We start from the raw sequence: 19,262 nt of genomic DNA on the forward strand, positions 1-19,262 counted from the left end.
GGAGAAAAACATTAAATTAAACACGAACTGAACTATTAAAGTCTGATATAAACAAATAAAACCGCGGCGCGCCGGAGACCCGGTTTTTCAGAGGATTTTTCTAGTCCGAAAGTACGATTTTGCGATTTAAAAGTACGCGAAGAGTTTACATAAATATAACATACACGCTTCGCGGAAATAAACTGATTTTAGAAAAAAAAACACAAAAATGAGCTAATGTTTACTGCGGATCTCGTCAGAAATACCGGCAACAACAGAACATAAATATAAACAACCTAACCTCTCATTTCATCAGGTGGCACAACTAGTAGATGCGCCGCTGTCAGATTTATATAGAAAGAACTCCTATTGGCAAGTAACAAGGTATTAGATAAATGATAAAATTTGAAAAATGGAAGTTTAAATTATGAAAAGAGAAATAAGGATGCACTCTTTTTTTTTAACTAAATTGTAAAGTAAGAGCAGTTAAAGATATAGATTTAATTATTTTAAGATAGTAATAGAGCATCCTAATGTTCACGGCAATCTGCAAAGTCTGGCAGCGTTGCAGGCAGCCTTCCGCGGACGAACAACGGCAGCGTCAACAGCCGAATTCACCTGAAAATCAACCCGAAGTGCATGGCCCAAACGCGTGACGTCACGAGCAAAATTTTTTGGAGCGCTTTGTCCTTTTGTAGAGGTGTTATTGGTGCAGCTCCCTTTCGTAGCCCCTGTAGGCTGTTTGTTATATAAGGCTAATAAATTGTGAAAAACGTTTTAGGAAAAATATAAAGAAACTTTTGCTTGCTAAAGCATTTTATTCGCTAGACGAGTTTTTAAATACAATTTTGTGACAGTGAAGAGTTTTGCGCAGCGTAATGTGACTTCTTACTACCTTTTCTTTGGGTGTGTTCTATATTCTATGTATGTAAGAATTGTTAAAATTATTATATTTTTGTAAAAGATTATGTTGTCAACTATCTTTAAGGTTTTATATAATGCTTTGTTAACAACAGATGATATTATGTAACAATAAAGCTATTTTTGACTTTGACTTTGACTTTTCCGGACCATCCTGTACCTGCGACAACGGGGTAAAAGGGATATATAATTTATCTGCATTTCGAGTTTCTTAAAAATTAAGATTTCCAGATTTCATGTAGTTTGAAAGATTTTTATGTACTTGACATGCGCACTGCAAGAGATACATGTTAATTATAGTTAGGATTTTTTCTTTTTTAAAAGTACCACGGCAAGTTTCTCTAAAGGAAAGTCTAAACATCGCACGTACAATGCGCCTTTGATTTCTTAGCACTCTTCCAATACTGGAGGAATTACCCCAAGCTAATAAGGCATAGGATAGAGTGGAATGCACTGACGCATAATAAAAGCTTTTAAGTGTATATGCATCCACATAGTCTGGAAGTTGCAAGATGGCATAATTGCTGCGGGATAATCTATTACACACAGATTCCACCTGAGGATCCCACTATAGATGTCTATCAATTACAATTCCCAAAAACTTGGCGGAGTGTTGTTGGATGAGGCTACTTGATGACTGCTCTCTAAGGAGTAAGCTCCGGTCCTGAATAGCTCGAATCGGAGTGAAAACAATGAAATTGGTTTTCAAACTATTCAAACAAAGACCATTTTTCTGGCACCACCCCGCAATATCAGCTATACACTTGGTGGCTTTTGAGTGGATAGACTGATAGTCAGTACCCAAGACAATTGCTGATGTATCGTCGGTAAAAAGTGTTATGTAGCTGTCAATAACCAGGAGAGGCAAGTCATTAATAAAAAGTAAAAATAAAATGGGCCCAAGAACACTACCCTGTGGAACTCCAGTGACGACAGTTGCCCAATCAGATATGGTCACCTGACCATTAACACTCAATGTAACAGCCTGGGTTCTACCTGTCAAATATAATTCAAGCTATTTATAAACCGGACCTCTTATACCCTAATGAAAGATCTTATTTAATGGTAAAGCATGATTAATGGTATCAAATGCTTTAGTAAGATCAAAAAAGATACCAACAGATTTTAATTTCAATTCAAAATTATTCAATATATTTGTATAAAGAGATATTATAGCATCTAATGTAGAGAGTCCAGACCTAAATCCAAACTGATGACATGACAGTATAGCAAAAGATTCTAAAAATGCAATAAGTCTTCTTTTAAAAGATTTTTCAATGATCTTTGAGAATATAGAGAGGAGAGCAATAGGCCTATAGTTACTCACTTCTGCTGTCTCCCCCTTTTTATGAAGAGGTATGACAATAGCTGATTTTAGCTCTTTAGGAAAATAGCCAAACTGAAATGATAAATTTAGAAGATAGGTAAGTGAAGAGATAATATGCTCAGCACATGCTAGCAATAAGTAACAAGGTACCTCGTCTACACCGGATGACTTTTTCCTGGAGGAAGATTTTATAATCTCAAGTGTTTCTCCTTCAGTGAGAGGGAATAGAAGAAGAGATTGGGATAAACTGTTGAAAGGCACATTTATTCCCATGGGTGCCTGAAAATTATCTGTGACCTTTCGCACTGACTATACAAAAAAATTATTAAATGTATTAGCAATATTGAGGTTGCCAGTAACTTTCTTTCCATTATCAGTAACCAAATTAGGAACACACTTTGTTCCGTGATTTGAAAAGTTCGTGATTGAGTTAACAATTTCCCATGAGGCTCGAGTTATATTGTCAGAAGTAAGCAACTTTGTTGAATTATAGGCTTTTTTAGCATATACGATATTTTCTGTGTACCTTCAATCTCCTTCTATAGGATGTCAGTAACTCATGGTTATGAACGGTCTTTAGTTGAGTATGAAGTAGCCTCAATTGCTTGCCCTCATTAATTATCAATGGTGTTATCCACTGATGAGACTTTCTGTGATATGGCTTCGATTTGTTTACATAAGGAAAGCTCATATTAAATAAACTGGAGAATGTGTCAAAGAAGTAAGAAAATTTACTTTCAAAATCCAGAGTCTCAATAACTGACAGCCAATGTTCTTTGAACAATAGAATAGTGTATGTTTTCATCAGAAAAGGATCTAGAACTCATAGAAAATTTGCTTAAATCGTGACTGATTGGGTTTCCCAAGTCAAAACTCAGTATCTGAGCACAATGATCAGAAAACGCTACTTCAAAGGTTTCAATTGAAAACAGTGCAGCGTTAGTGAATATATTATCAATCAAGGTACAGGATGATCCCTGAGTTCTAGAAGGTTCAGAAAAAACTATTTTAAGACCATATGCGTCTACAATATGTACTGCTTCTTTATATCTGGAAATAAAATCATAGTTAAAATCACCATAAAAACACATTAAAATATTAGGTTTATATAAAAGCTTTAACAATTTCTCAAAGTATTCACTAAAAGTTTTATTATATCATTATTATATCTGATGTCGCTGTGCCAAAGGTATGTCCTCCATTAACTCTGGCATATTATTTTGTAATATATTTAGGTATCGTTGGGCAGTTAAGCTACCCTCAAAAATTGTATATATAATTTTAGTTCCCAATACAAAACATGAAGCACTAAAACCAAATCGGCCTCATTGCTGCTATTCAAAAGTAATATGTTGGTTTTCTTGGAATCAATGTCTTGTGCCTATGAAATATGCCGCTGCTACTTATATCGGATTCGTCAGATCATATTACCTTACTTGCAAAATCCAGATCTTCGTTAGATTTGGTTAAAAACCAATAAGAAAATTCCAGTCGTGTAAGTCGATCCTCAGAATGCTCGAACAATATTTACCCTATACGGTTTAAATTTGCTTTTTTAATTTTTTTTCACTTTTGTTTTTGAAACTCTGAATTAGATTTTAACCGGAATACTGTAGCTCGAGTTACCTGACATCTTTCTGGAAACCGAATAAGATCTTTTTTAAGTTTTAACAAAATAAAATAAGTCAATTCCTCACATGTCTAAATATAATTGCAGCGTTGCTTCGAGTTTTTCATTAGAAAGGTTTAAACATTTTATAATATCATAGAGTAAAGTCGGCATATATGGAATACCAATCATTTTTATAGCGATAACATCAAAACATAAGTGTTTAGAGCTGCATGATTTCATTAATATATACTTCTAAGTATCTCCAAAGAGTGTCAGGTGCTAAATTAAAAATTAAATCATATTCGGTAATTTTACAAAAACATTAAAAAAAAATGCATTTTTGGCCGACAAAAAAAAAAGGAGGCTAATATGGAATATGCATATCGGGTAATATGGAATAGACTTATTATACGCAAAAAACTAAAAAACTTTACTAAAATTATTTAACTTCAGAACATCAATATGAATATAAAAGTATATCAGGAATTCTTTTTCTGCACTGGTACACTTCGTCACTTCGTGAGCCCATTCATGGCAGATTGCGCAGTGCACCCATATTTCTCTACTTCGGCTTGAGGAAAATGTTTCTAGGCAAAAAATACATGGGACATCTTCACCGGTTGGTTTTTTATTGTAGCAGCTTAATGGCAGATCATCATCAGATGAATCATCAATTACTGCTTCAGATTCTGAATCAGAGGAACTAGATGGTACATATTTTTTCGTGACTTTACGCTTCTTGGTTTGTAATCCACTAGATCCAGGTTCATCGAAAACGTTTCGTGTAACTTTTTGTTTTGAGAGATTAATTGATTGTTCTAATTCCTCCTTATTCGGCGTCGACGTGATTATTTTGGAACGCCCACATTTTCTTCCCCGAGTTGCCGGCTTCTTTGTTAGTTCTGGAACTGGAATTATGTCACTAGGATAAACATAAGGCAAGTTATTTTGCTCATTATGAGGACGTGTATTATCGTTCGGCAAATTTTGATTTTCGTTTTGCATTTCGGCCGCAAATTCTTCGTCTGTGAAAATATTTCTTCTTAAAGGGTAGATCCCAGTGGCACTAAATCCTTTAACAGCTCTTTCCCCAGATTGCACTTTAAGATAGGCGCTACCAAATAACTGGCAAATATCAAAATGTGTTACTGCACGTTTTTCCGTTCTCATGAAGATTCTCACTTCTTCGTTATAGGAGGTCTTTAATGCACCCATGACGGTCTTATCAAGGGGCTGAAGTTTGTGCGTTGTATGTGGTGGTAGGCATAAAATAGTAACATTATTTTCTTTAGCTTTGATAAGTACATCTAGATTTCTAGTGTGAGTGTGATGGCCGTCTAATATCAACAGTATTGGTTTTGTTGCTGAAGGTTTGGCTAGCTCTAGGAAGTGGTCAAACCATTTTGTAAATAAATCTGTTTGAATCCACCCGGATGGGTGAAAAGCAAACAGCGATTCTGGAGGTGCCCTCTTTTTCAACTGCTCACTGGCTTTTTTGCGTGGAAAGATGATCATCGGTGGCACAAAATTACCTGCCGCACTCATACACATTACGATGGTTATAAGTGAACCTCTTTCGGCTGATGTGAGAGTACCAACTTGTCGTTTGCCTCTAAGCGATACCACTTCTGGACATCTTGATTGCACAATGGACAACCCCGACTCATCTACATTATATATTTGATGAGGTCCATAATTTCGCTCCGCCATAGTCCTCTCTAATAAGTCGAAAAACTCATTGACATTTTCCCTATTAAAACCAACGGCTCTTGCTAGGGAAGTTCCAGTGGGCTTTCGTAAACTTAGTGTAGCCTTATGCCTGTGCATGAATGATGAAAACCAATCTTTTCCCGCAGATTCACGTAAAAGAGAGAATGGATTTGGTATATTGTTACGTGTAGCAAGTTGGAATACTAGAGATCGGACATCCCTTCTTGTCAGACCAAAAAACTTCTGATCCATTATAAGTAAATATTGAACTAGTTCCTTTTCCAACTCCTCTGACAAAACTGGTCGTTTACCCAACTTCGTTTTACTCACAATTGCTGGAGGCCCTTCAGTATGACAGAGGCGAAAAAGTGTTGAGCGTGGAACTTTAAATCTTTTTGCTGCCGCCAAATAACCCATATTTCTGTTTCTTACTGATTCAATGGCGTTTTCCATATCTTCCTCACTCCATTGTTTTCGCTTTTGCTTGAAGGGAGCAGCCATTATGTCTGAAAATTAAAAAAAAACTCTATTTTATACTGAGCGGGTAATATGGGATATGGGATAGGGCGGGTAATATGGAATATCCCATATTACACGCTACACAATATGTAAACAAAACAAGTACTCTATATAGTATCATGAAAAATATCAAAGCAAATCTTTAAGATTTCTATCATATTATGCCTAAACACACTTACCATGCGCTTAAACACTTTTGTTTTAACAAAATGTAGTCACAACTTTACTCTACTTTTAAAAATTTTTGAAATAATCAGCCATCATTATTGATTTGTCTTGACTCTGTGACTTAATATCCATGAATGCAATAAACAAAACGTTTTTATGCACCTTCAAGTTTTATGCATGTCGTCGGCTAAGTGCGTTAACCTGCTAACTCCATTTTTAGGCCAAATACTGATTTTTATACATTTTAAAGCGTAATTCCGTTTTACACCTATACGAAAAAAGGCTACATCAACTTTTCACTCTAAACCCGAGTAATCGGTCAAACGAAAAACTGCTTCCTTAATGTTTAATTTTTTCGCCGTTGAAAATCTGCTATCTCCGCTGTCATGCGTTAAACTGCATACAGTTTGACCATCGGATCTGTGTCTACGAAAAGAATGCGGGCGAAATTTTGAAGCGTTGTCACGTCTTACTGCAAAAATGAAATAGTATTGAATAAAAAGTAAATATAATGATAAAATTAAGCTATTTAAACATAAAAAAGATAATAAATAATGTAATGCAGTTTAAACCATATTTTCTAGTTCTATTTGCTAATGTTTTGCATATTATAAAATCCAATATTGACTAACATTTATCCGAAATTCCTAATAAAACTTACAAAGCCGGCAACGTCGTGCTTTCGCGGAAGCATCTCGCTGTTTGGGGACAGGTGATTGGTTGATGACATCGCGGCCATTAATTTATTATTTTTATGCAGCTCTCTGTCTTTCTCTATCTTATTGGATCGCATCCTACCAGGTTTTGTGTAATTTTCGGAATAATATCGATTTCTTGCGGATTCAGTGGCGGCGGCGTATGTTAATACTTTTGAGCTATTAAACTGTTTTTATTGCTGTATTTTTAGGTACCTACTTAATTTCTGACCTATGACTTTTGAGTAGTGTAGTATAGTTTAGTTTATTTGCTATTATTGTTGTTGCTGTTTTGTTCTTGTTTTGTGTTATTTGTTTCTTTGTTGTTAAAGTTCATAATTTTTAACAGTTTTTGTGTTATTTGCGTTAAAATGACTAACTTTATTCATAGCCAGGCAAGGGAAGTGATTGCGAATGTTTATAGGTAAGTAAAATGATAATAAGAGAATTATAAAGCCTAAGCACAGTTATGAAAAAAAAACATTAAAATAAAATCATAATTTATGCGACACTAAATTTCAAAAAGTATGTACCTAATATTGTAATAAATAAAAATCATATTCAATGAAATAAAACCAAGCTCGATTGCTTTACAAACAAAAAAGATTTAAAGTTAATGTTGGTTATTTTGAATATAAAATGTATAAATATAAGTAATATGAATTGGAACGACGACTAAAAAAAATCGAATATCAGGATTATATACTTCTTGTACAAATTCTTAGGGTTTGCAATGAAGAAGCTACTAATAACTTCGTTAATCTAGCCGGTAAAGCGCAAACTTGAAAGAGTATCTCAATATACTGGCGTAAGCATTTCAATGGTGAAAAAAATTCACAAAGAAGATGAAGAAAGAATGCGGACGGACCCCAACAAAATGCTTTCTAGTCCCGGCAAAAAAAGACCGCGAATGATGAAGGTGGAACAAGACGACAACTTTCATTTTCAAATAGTTAAACACCTAATAAATCGAATTTATATGGGTTTAAAGTTGTGCCTACTAGCAGAAAGCTGTTGCAAAAATTGCCAGAAGAAAAAAATTTTCCAAAAGTAACATCTTTAAGGTATACATACCTAAGAGAAATAAAAAAACACCGAGCCGAAGGTCGCAATATTGTCTATTTAGATGAAACTTGGATAGACAATGACCTAATGTTTAAAAAATGCTGGCAGTGTGAGACTGTTACTGGAGTGGTTAGCAATATATTCTTCAACACGTACAAATTGAGTATACTTATTTAAATAATAATTTAAATTATACATATTATGTAGTAAATTCAATGTTTAAACAGCATAATTCGGATTATCTGCCGTGCTCTTTCCCTCGCGATATCCAGGCATCGAGTACGGCACTCCTATTTTAAGTGAATAAACTAAGTAGGTGTATTACAAATTTTGTGTTTTCTTTACTTTACTTTTATCTCAAACTTCCCTAATCTTGTCTGTCATTTTTTTATTACATATTTACAAATAAAATATTTTAGAAGACCTTAATTTCCAAATTAATATCTTACCTACAAATACCTATTTTAAAATTAAAACCAAACCATATTTTTTAATATTTAATACATTCAAATCTGTGTAATCGGTTTATAAAATTTCGCACGTCACTGGCCATTTCATGAATGAAATGAGGCGGGTCTAGTCTACAACCACGTTCCCCGCACCGATACCGCTTAGCTACAGATTGGTCGGGCAGACTTTATACCTGTTTCCACTCGCACACGTGCCTCCGTTGTTTATACGAATTTTATAGAAAAATAATAGTAGTTAAAGAATAATTCCAAAGCATTAACTGCCAAAGGTAAGTACCATTTATGTTATAATATAGTTTATTTGTTATTATAATTATTATAACTTATAAAAAATAGCCTATTACGAATATTATGGAGTTAACAGTTTTTCCAATTTCATTATATTTATTTTTCTTGATCATAACAGGTTTTCTGCAAGTAAATCCTTAAGGGCATTATTAATTATTTGGATTATAATTATATTTTTAAAGTTATAAATATAGTTTATATGATATTTCTTTGGTTGAGATTATATTTCCTAAATATAAATTTAATAGTCAGTTAGTTCATACAGGGTGATTCCAGTTAAAAGGAAATCATCAACTTTGGAATGACTCTGAAGTTTAAAAAAAACTATAAATTCTTAAAAAAATTAAATTATTTTTTTTTGTTAATGTTTTTATTGTTTTTGAATAACAATACTGTGTACCCACTATTGAGTTGCATAAATGTTAGGGAGTTTTGTTTTTATTACAGATGGATCGTTGTTCCGATCGCAGTAGGCTAATAGTACATCTGGCTCAAAATATCTTTACGGAACCCAATAATGATGTTACCTTAGAAGATAATTTAGTTAACGCTGTCGATGTCGACAGTGTTTTATCTGCTGGTGAAAAAAATATGGATATTCCGCTGAATCATGTTTTGAATTTGGAAATATCTGTCACTGCCAGTTATACTACAGTACCTGATGTGGAAATAAATGTAATGGATTGTTCATACGATAACTCGACTCTTACATCACATCAAATAGACTGTCCTTTTGCTATAGAAAATGACGATATCACACTACTTTCTTTGATCGAAGAACCAGATTCTTGGATGCTTAAGTCGGAAGTAAATTATACAGAAAAGAAACAAGACACTCTAGAATTAGGTACACCAAATTCCGAATCCTTGACCCAAGATACAGAAAAGAACCGAGATACTCGAGAATCAAGTACAACAGATTCCGTATCCCTAGCCGAAGATAATACGAAAAAGAACCATGATATTATAGAAGCAGGTATATAACAGATTCCGAATCTTTGGCCGAAGATCAATTAGATCCTGACTATTCAATATCGGATTCTGATCAGAGTAACCATCCTCTGACCATTCTGACTCGGATGAGGCGTTTGATTATCCAGAAAAAAGCAAAAACCGAAAGAAAAGATTCCAAGTTGATAAATCTGAATGGCTTGTTGAAAAAAATAAACTTTTACGGGAGAGAGGTAAACCATATTTGGGAAGAAAAAAGAGTAATAATCGGTGAAAATATGATGAACCCAAGCAGCCACGAAAAATGAAAGAAAAGTGCAGGTTTCCAGTAACTTCAAAAGGCATACTTAGATATGCATCAATAGAAGGAGTTGACAGTTTAGTTAAATCTATTCTTCCAAAGAGACAAAGACAAAGAAATATTCGCGACGAATCTAGAAGAGGACAAACATTGGAATAACATTAAAAAATAAATGATGAATTGGTACGAGTATGCCGCCTTAATGTTCCTAAATACACTGGGTATTGAAAGATGGTCAGTGTTAAATTGGAAGAATATATCAACACCAAAGGAAGCTCCTTATTCACGTAGAAACAGTGAGAAAAAAGCTAAACCTTTTCAAGATGCCAAAGAAAAACTGTTTGAGTTTTTAGATTCCATGCCTTCACTTGAGTCACATTACTGCAGATCTCAAACGGAAAAGTACCTCCTTCCAGAATGGCATTCGAAAAAGGCGTTATACGACTTTTATTCAAATGACTGGTTTATTTTAATGACAAAAATCGAAGTTTAAAGCCACTATCGATAACCATTTTTATTAACGGGTTAAATACACGAAGTCAAATATCAGCAGATTGTATTATAGGACAAAACTGCAAGTTCATAATTTATGTTTCTACAATATAATAAATAAGAATGGTTATTGCTACTTGTGGAACGAAACTGAAGGAGGTGTGAACTCTGAAGAATTTGCAACTATTTGGTGTAATTTCCTTGAAATTAAAGTAATGCCTCTTGTAAACAAAAGCAATGATAAAAATATAATAATATACACAGATGGATGTACTTACCAAAATCGGAACGCTTTACTAAGTAATGCACTTTTGAACTTTGCTCAACAATTCAATGTTACAATTACACAGAAATATTTAGAAGTAGGGCATACTCAAATGGAGGCAGATATAATGCACTCTACTATAGAACGACGCTTAAAAAAAAATTAATATCAATGTACCCGCTGAGTATATACAAGTTTGTAGAAATGCTCGTAAAATTCCTACCCCTTACGAAGTAAATTACCTTAACTTCACTTTTTTTTAAAAAATTGATAAAATTGACTTCTTGAAAAGTATCCGTCCAGGAAGAAATAAAGGTGATGCAAAGGTAACGCAGATTAGGGCATTGCAATATATCCCAGATGGAGGTATATTTTATAAATTAAGTTTTGAAGATACATGGCAAATATTACCCCAAAGAAAATCTTCAAATGTAAGTTCCTGTCCATTTGATAGTCTAAATCAACTTCATACTGAGAGACGTAAAATTTCAAAAAGGAAATTTAATGACCTTCAATTCCTAAAAGCAACCCTGCCTGTCGCCTACCATGAGACTTATGACAATATTCCCCATGATTAGTTTGTTTTGTGTTTTAATTTTAGTGATTTAGAATGTTCAAAATAGGAAATTTTTTTAGATCTGATTTTCTGTTCATATTTTCCTTATTACCAAAGAATGTATTTTTTTTTGTATTTTTGTAAAAAAAAAATAAAAATAAATAAATAATGATGGTTTTTATTCAAACGTTATGAAAACCTGCTAACTCCTGATTTTGAAAAAGTCAAACAAAAAAAAAAACTGCTATCTCCTTTAAACCCCAATAAATTAATTAAAAAAAAGTTTTCGTATAATTTATTTTTAAGAAATATTCACTTACAATACAATACATTTTTGGAAACAAAAAATAAACAACTATGTTGTAAATTGTAAAATTAGAATGTTTTTTTAACTTCCTGTAAAATGGTAGAAAATGGAGTTAGCAGTTTAACACACTTAGCCGACGATGTGTGAAAAAATTCATGGCCTACTATTAAAAAAACAAACATAAATATGGATTTTTCCACATTTTCCAGATGGAAGATTAGGTCGTGATACATCAATGTATTCAGAAAAAAAAATGCAAAAATTTGACCTTAGAATATATAGAATGTTCCATTTAAAAAATACCAAGCCTGTGCCCAATCTTAAAAAGAGTGCTCTAAAAAATTTTTTGTAAATACACCACTGACTTTTATGTAAAAATATCTATTATAAGCAGTTTTCATTTTTTTTTTCTATCTAATACAGAACCTGAGAAATAAGTAAGACAATGGATTATAACAGAAATGTCAGTATTGCTTGTAATTTCGTAATTTTTTAAAAAGTAATGTGCCGGGGCGATTAAATTATACACACGAAGATTATTTAAATTTGTTTATTATCTATGGAGAATGTAACAAAGTTTTATCGAGAACATGCCAAATATTTGCAGATAAATTCCCAGAAAAACAGAAACCATCATATTGCGCTATTGGGCGAATAATAAGTAGCTTCACAAACTAGATTCTCCAAAGACACAATACATAGGATTTTGTTGAAACACAACTTCCACCCTTATTTAATATCTTTGGTTCAGTATCTTAGAGAAACAGATTTGCTCAAAAGAATCCAGTGTTGTGAATTTATCTTAAGAATGGTACAGGAAAATCCTCAGTTTTTCGATGACGTAATTTGGACTGATGAGGCTAAATTTTCAAAAAATGGTATTTTTATCATACATAATTCCCATGTTTGGAGTGATTCTAATCCTCATGCTCTGAGATCACAAAATTATCAAGAAGTCTGGCTGTTTAATGTTTTTTATTTAATGTCACTTATAAATTTAATGCTTATTACGTTAAAATTTTTAATTCTGTATCAATTTTTACAGGAGAAGGATATTTAAATATTCTAGAGGCCTTGGATACAGAATATTTAATAAATTTACCATTGGTAGAACACCGAACCATTTATTACCAACATGATGGTGCACCACCACACAGAACCCTTCCTATAATGAGATTCTTAGACGCATCATTTAATGACAAGTGGATTGCCAATAACGGACCTATTTTGTGGCCTCCTCGTTCTTCGGATTTAACTGCCCTAGATTATTTTATTTGGGGAACAATAAAGAATATTGTTTATTTCAGTTCATTAACAACGCTGCAGGATTGTATGGAAAGGGTTAGACAAGCATTTGAAAGTTTATCTCCAGGGTCAATTAGAACGGCAACCTATGACGAGCTAATTCGCAGATGTGAAAAATGTTTAGAAGTTCAAGGAGGCAATTTTGAACATTTGAAAGGGTTAGAATCATAAGGGTCTAAGTGCGTCTGCCACTGTCTTGAGATAATTAAGGTTAAAGTTAATTGATTATTGTAAATTTGATTTAAATGCATTTGAAATGGTTTTTGTATAAAAGAATGTGGTTTATGTAACTATCTTAAATACCGTATACTAGAGATTAAAAAAATCTAAAGTTCACTGGTTTTATGTCACTTGGATCCTTATGGTTCTGAGCGCTTTGGAAAATTTTAGTAAGGAAAAAAGGCTACAATTCTATTTTTATAAAAACTTACACTTTATTATACAACAAATTATCGAAATTTACAGCAAAAACTAACTAAAATATGTCTAACCATCGTAATCTGACACGATACTGTCGTTGTCTTCATCCAGTTCTGTATTTTCTTCATCGTTAACCAGAACCGTCTTCTGACTTTTTTTCTTGGAGCTTTTCTTTCCTTGCACATGAGATCAATGTGGCAAATAGAACCTGGCAACATGGTGTGAGGTACTGTTTACTTTAGTTCCAAAAAGTTGTGAAATATCCGGAGGAAACGGCTTAGAAAATTGTGTAACTTGTGTGTATTGATGATTTAGTGTTTATAGACAACGTGTGTATAAAGGTAACTTACAAATTTTAGTAATAATTTCGAAGTTGTGTGGGCTATTGTTTATAAATAATTGCTCTCGAGGCGCAACGTTGCCGGACGGAACAATAAAATATTCCTGATAGGAAAGGTTAATTGTAGACCGCGTAGGTGATGTCGGAGAACTGTGGCGTTTGTAAAAAAAAAGTTGCAGAAAATGAACAGGCTCTTTGCTGCGATGTCTGTGAAATTTGGTATCACAGAACATGTCTTAATATGACTAAAACAACCTATATGCGCTATGAAAAAAATGTAAATTCTGGATGGAAATGTGAAAAATGTAAAGATAAAAAACAGGATAATAAGAAAGATGAATACACGATTGCAGATATTATGTCGAAACTAAACGAAATGGATGGAAAATATAACAAGCTATTTCAAAAGTATGAGGAGCAAATAAAAATAAATAATGAGCTTAAGGAGGAAATTCAAAGTATCAAAAAACAATTAAATAATAAAGAACAGCAAGAGTTAAATAATAATGTTATCATTCAAGGAATACCATACAAGGAAAATGAGAAACTAGAGGAAATTGTCGACAAATTAGCATCTGCATTAAATGTCCCACAAGTTCCCAACAGTATAAATAAAATTTATAGGTTGGGTTTTTCAAAAGACAACAAATCATCACCAATAAGAGTTAGTTTTAGAACAGGAGAAGATAAGAAAAAGTGGATGACAGCTAAGAAAACAAAAACATTAACAACACATGATTTAGAACGATATACTGATAAACGCGAAACAATTTACATAAACCATGATTTGACCAAATTTAATCTGGATCTTTTTAAAAGTGCTAAACGATTTAAACAAGAAAACAACTACAAGTACTTATGGATTAATGATGGGAAAATTATGCTGCGTAAAGATGATAATACTAAGGTTGAACTATTGCAGGACTCCAACGACTTAAAAAACTAATTATACCTCAAAATAAACTTAACATAATTTATTATAATATCCAAAGTCTCCGAAATAAGTTTGATGAATTCCAAGCCAGCATAAAAAGCATATCAAGCGATATCATTGTTCTTGTAGAAACATGTTTATATCCAAATGAAACACATTTTTATAATATCGATGGATATCAGGCAGTGCATTCCTGCAGGGACTCTAGGGGCGGGGGCGCGAGCATTTACATTAAGAATACAGTGCATTTTAACAAAATAGACTGCAGTGATCAAACAGAACCCTATAACTGGGTGTGTATAGAACTAGATAAACTTAAACTGAGTGCAATCTATAGACCTCCATGGTATTCACCAAATGAGTTCCTAGATAAGCTGGAATCTGTGATAAGTAAATATAGGTCTAATCATATTATTTTAGGTGACTTTAATATTAATCTTTTAGATCAGGACTCTATAATTACTAAAGACTATAAAAATTATGGTTGCATTAAATAATTTTTGTTTTGTCAATGAGATTAGTCCTGCCAGCGCCACTCGAGTCTCACAAAGTAGAACAATAATAGATCATGTGATTTGTACTACTAACAAAAAAAATGAATGTGATATTAGTGTAGAAGATACTTCTTTATCTGATCATAGAAAAATTTGTTTAGAAATAAGCGCAAATATAAGGAAATTCAAGCCTGGAATATTTGTTCAACGTCCTGTACTAAATATACAAAAATTTAAACAAAAACTCCAAGATAAGCTAATAGAAGAAAATATAGATTCATTTCAAAATTTAATTAACGTAATTAGCAATTGTAAAATAAAATCAACAATTAATAAAAAAATTAAATGTCGACAAAACAATGATTGGATAACACCAGACTTATTAATTTTAATTAAAGAAAAAGAATTGGCGTATAAGAAATATAAAAAAGCTCCAGAAAATAATAACTTCAAATTAAATTTTACAAGGTTAAAAAATTCACTAAATAATAAAATAAAAGCATTAAAAAATGCGTACTTTAAAAACAAATGGGCCCAAGCAGCACAAAATACAAGAAAACAGTGGGATACAATAAATCTGTTTTTAAATAATAATTCTACTAAAAGCAATATAAACCAAATCGAAATTAATGGTCTATTAGAAAATGATGATAAAAAAATTGCAGACAGTTTGAACAAATATTTTACGGAGGTAGGTGCGACCATAATCGAGGACATGCGGACTGATACAAAAAATATATTAAAACAAGATTTTAAGGAGATTAAATGTGATAATAGTATATTTTTTGAGCCGACAGACAGTAATGAAATAAGCAACATAATATTAAGCCTAAAACGAAATGCGGCTCCGGGCCATGATAAAATTACAATACTTGATCTAACTAATATAAAAGAGTACATATTAAATATACTAGTCATACTTATAAATAATGCATTCAACATAGGCGAATTTCCTCCTGACCTCAAAATATCTAAAGTATGTCCAATTCATAAATATGGTCCTAAAACCCAATTAAATAACTACAGGCCTATATCTATAATAAGTGTCTTTTCAAAAATTATCGAAACAGTGATTAAGAGGCGGATGATGTCATTTATAGAAAAATATATCTCATACGATTTATACCAATATGGGTTTCTTAAAAACAGCAGCACTTTAAGTGCTACTATAGATCTCCTTAACTATGTGTCAGCTAATTTAGATCAAGGCAAAATTGTCATAGCAGTTTTTGTCGATTTAAGAAAGGCATTTGACGTAGTTAATCATGACATATTATTAAACAAGCTGGAAGAAATGGGTTTTCGGGGATCTGCACTGTCTTTGATTGGGTCATACTTACTTAATAGAAGACAATATGTACATGTAAATAATAAAGAAAGTAATATCTTAACATTTAACTGTGGTGTCCCTCAGGGGTCAGTGTTGGGACCATTACTGTACTCACTGTATGTTCTGAGTTTATGGGTAGCAGGGTTAGACGCCCAATATTATACATTTGCTGACGATACTGTATTATTGTATTCGGATAATGATTGTGATAGATTGGTTAATAGGGTAAATGATGATCTAACTAAATATAGTCAATGGTTACTACAAAATAATCTTAAAATAAATTTGGACAAAACCAAATATATCCTATTTAAACAGAAAAATAAGACAATAAATCAAGTTAGAATATGTCTAAATGGTGCGACTTTAGAAAATGTAAATAATATAAAATATTTGGGACTTACACTGGATGAGAATCTTAATTGGAACGCTCATATTGACTACTTAAAAAGTAAGATAATTCTCTTTACAGGAGCATTTTATAAATGTAAGCACTTCTTAAGTAACGCAGCTAAATATAAAATATATAATGCTTACTTTCTTTCAAACTTGCGGTACCTAATTCCAGTGTGGGGAACCTGTTGTAAGTACAATTTTCAAAGAGTTGAAATTTTGCAGAGTAAAGTACTCAAGATTTTATTTAATCTTGATTATTTTATGCATGCGGGGGACATATTTGAAATATTGAAAATCCACTCAATTAGTCACATACTTAAAATAGAACAAGCAAAATTAATATTTAAAATAATTAATAAGCTACAAAAATCAAATTACACTATTGTTTATTCTAGTGAAATACATGCACATAATCTAAGAAACAACAATATTCGACTAAGTAGTGCCAGAACAAACATTGCCCTTAGAAACCCAATCAACGCTGCGACACAAACCTATAATGATCTGTCTTATGAAATAAAACAAGAAGTTTCTTATTATAAATTTATTAGAATGGTTAAGCAATCCTTACACTATTAACAAAGTTGCTAATATGTAATTCTATGGCCACATTGTTACAATAACATATTTCTTTTAAATGTAACTTCGGTACCAATGCTAATATAAGCATTGCTTAGAAGTTTATTCATATATTGGACTTGTGTGTTTATTAAGTTTATGAAATAGGCAATATTATAAATATGTATTAAGAAAAAAAAAATTAAAAAAAAAAATCAATTTTGTAACCAGATAATTGCTTTAATATATGAAGTGTTTTCAAAAAAAAAAAAATATTTAAATAAAAATCATGATAAATGGGTGGGATAAAAGGTAGAAGTTGCTTTAAATTTTCCCATTTTAGGTACGGAATCTTCAAGGGAGTGGGATATTGTTCTTAAATACTTTGTCATTTAGCGACCAAGATGGTCTTCCGGTTTTAAGCATTGAGCAGTTCTCGCTTTGATTCATAGGAATGTAAGAAGTTCTTACATTACTTTAAAAAAAAAACAAAAAAAGTTTTCTTTTTTGAATTGGAACCACACTATCTCACGCCACTTTATCGGTTTTTTTCAGTGTCTTTTTTTGGGGCAATCATTAGACTATTAAAATATTCAAATGAAACAAAATCAGTTTCTTGCATTTCGTACACAGTGAATTTTTTAGATGTTTTTTTTAATAATTTTGGTCCAGTCTTGTGGACCAAAAACGGGTACAAAAGTTCTTTTAACTTTCTCAATACGGCCAAATGAGCGATCGCAATCCATGTATGAATGCCCAATTTCAAAAAACCTGTGATCAATTTTTTCTAGGCAGGTAGATTGCACCAGATACATAAACAATTTTGCAATATTTTTAACTGTCACTTAGACCCTTATGATTCTAACCCCTTCATTTGTTAAAATAACTTGTTACTCTGCCAAAATTTGTAAAATGTTCTATTATTCGCCTAATAGCGCAACATGATGGTTTACGTTTTTCTGGGAATCTATGTATCTGCAAATATATGGCATGTTCTCGATAAAACTTTGTTACATTCTCCATAGATAATAAACAAATTTAAATAATCTTCGTGTGTATAATTTATGCGCCCCGGCATATTAGTTTTCAAAAAATTACGAAATTACAAGCAATACTGACATTTCTGTTATAATCCATTGTCTTCTAGCGGTTACTATGACAACCGTCATGGCCAACTAATCAACAAGCCTTGAGCCGTGTTACTATGCGGCTTTTAATATTAGGCCAAATTTAAACTGCCAATATTTCGGAAACTCTCAATTTTTGGACTAGATAATCTTATACAAAGTTAACCTTAATTATCTTTATGAAAACATTAGTAAAACTAGGAGGTTTCTATTTAAAATAATTGACTTTTAATGATCTTTTCATTTTAATTTTTAATGCTAGCTTTTGACTCTCCTGTATCTTTTTTTTTGCCAAATATTAAAATATAGTCTTTTAAAGTGGTCCTTCCTTTAAAATAAAACCAAAACTAACCAATACATAAAGGCTACTAAAAGGGAGTAATTGGTAATTATGTTAGGGCTTAAAAAAAACTTAATTTTTCACATGAAATTAAAAGTATGTCAAAAACGGTTACAGTAAGGTATAGAACATTATACACAAAATATACTTAGAATTTCACGTGGAAGCCAAAAATGTAAAAACATACAGGATTTTCCATTTAAAATAACGAAGTTGGCACGTACTTCGGGTATAACCGGAAACGTCACAACTGTCAAAATATTTTAGTTGTGTGGCCCCCATCGATTGTGCCATGTTGCCAAATTTTTAAAATTTTTGAAAAATTAGTTTCCGAGATATCGATCGCGTCTATTCGTCGTGAGACACCCTGTATAGTAAGGCCCTAGTCTGAG

The 19,262-nt window shown here is 32.3% G+C and overlaps 1 protein-coding gene across 2 annotated transcripts in view; it reads left to right on the top strand.

Annotated features, from left to right (window-relative positions):
• LOC126737012 (GATOR complex protein NPRL2) overlaps positions 1-19,262 on the top strand; it is a 64,739-nt gene that overhangs the window by 7,600 nt on the left and 37,877 nt on the right. Inside the window, exon 2 of one of the 2 annotated variants that reach the window (XM_050441681.1) lies at positions 12,672-18,406. The exons of the other annotated variant lie outside the window; for it this stretch is intronic. Within the exon in view, the coding sequence (XP_050297638.1) occupies positions 15,106-17,424 (2,319 nt within the window). The 5' untranslated portion in view covers positions 12,672-15,105 and the 3' untranslated portion in view covers positions 17,425-18,406. Of the gene's footprint in view, positions 1-12,671; positions 18,407-19,262 lie in introns of those variants that run through there. 2 annotated transcript variants of the gene reach the window in all.

The sequence above is a fragment of the Anthonomus grandis genome, chromosome 6 (genome assembly GCF_022605725.1).
Source record: "Anthonomus grandis grandis chromosome 6, icAntGran1.3, whole genome shotgun sequence".
NCBI classification, from domain to species: Eukaryota; Metazoa; Arthropoda; class Insecta; order Coleoptera; family Curculionidae; genus Anthonomus; species Anthonomus grandis.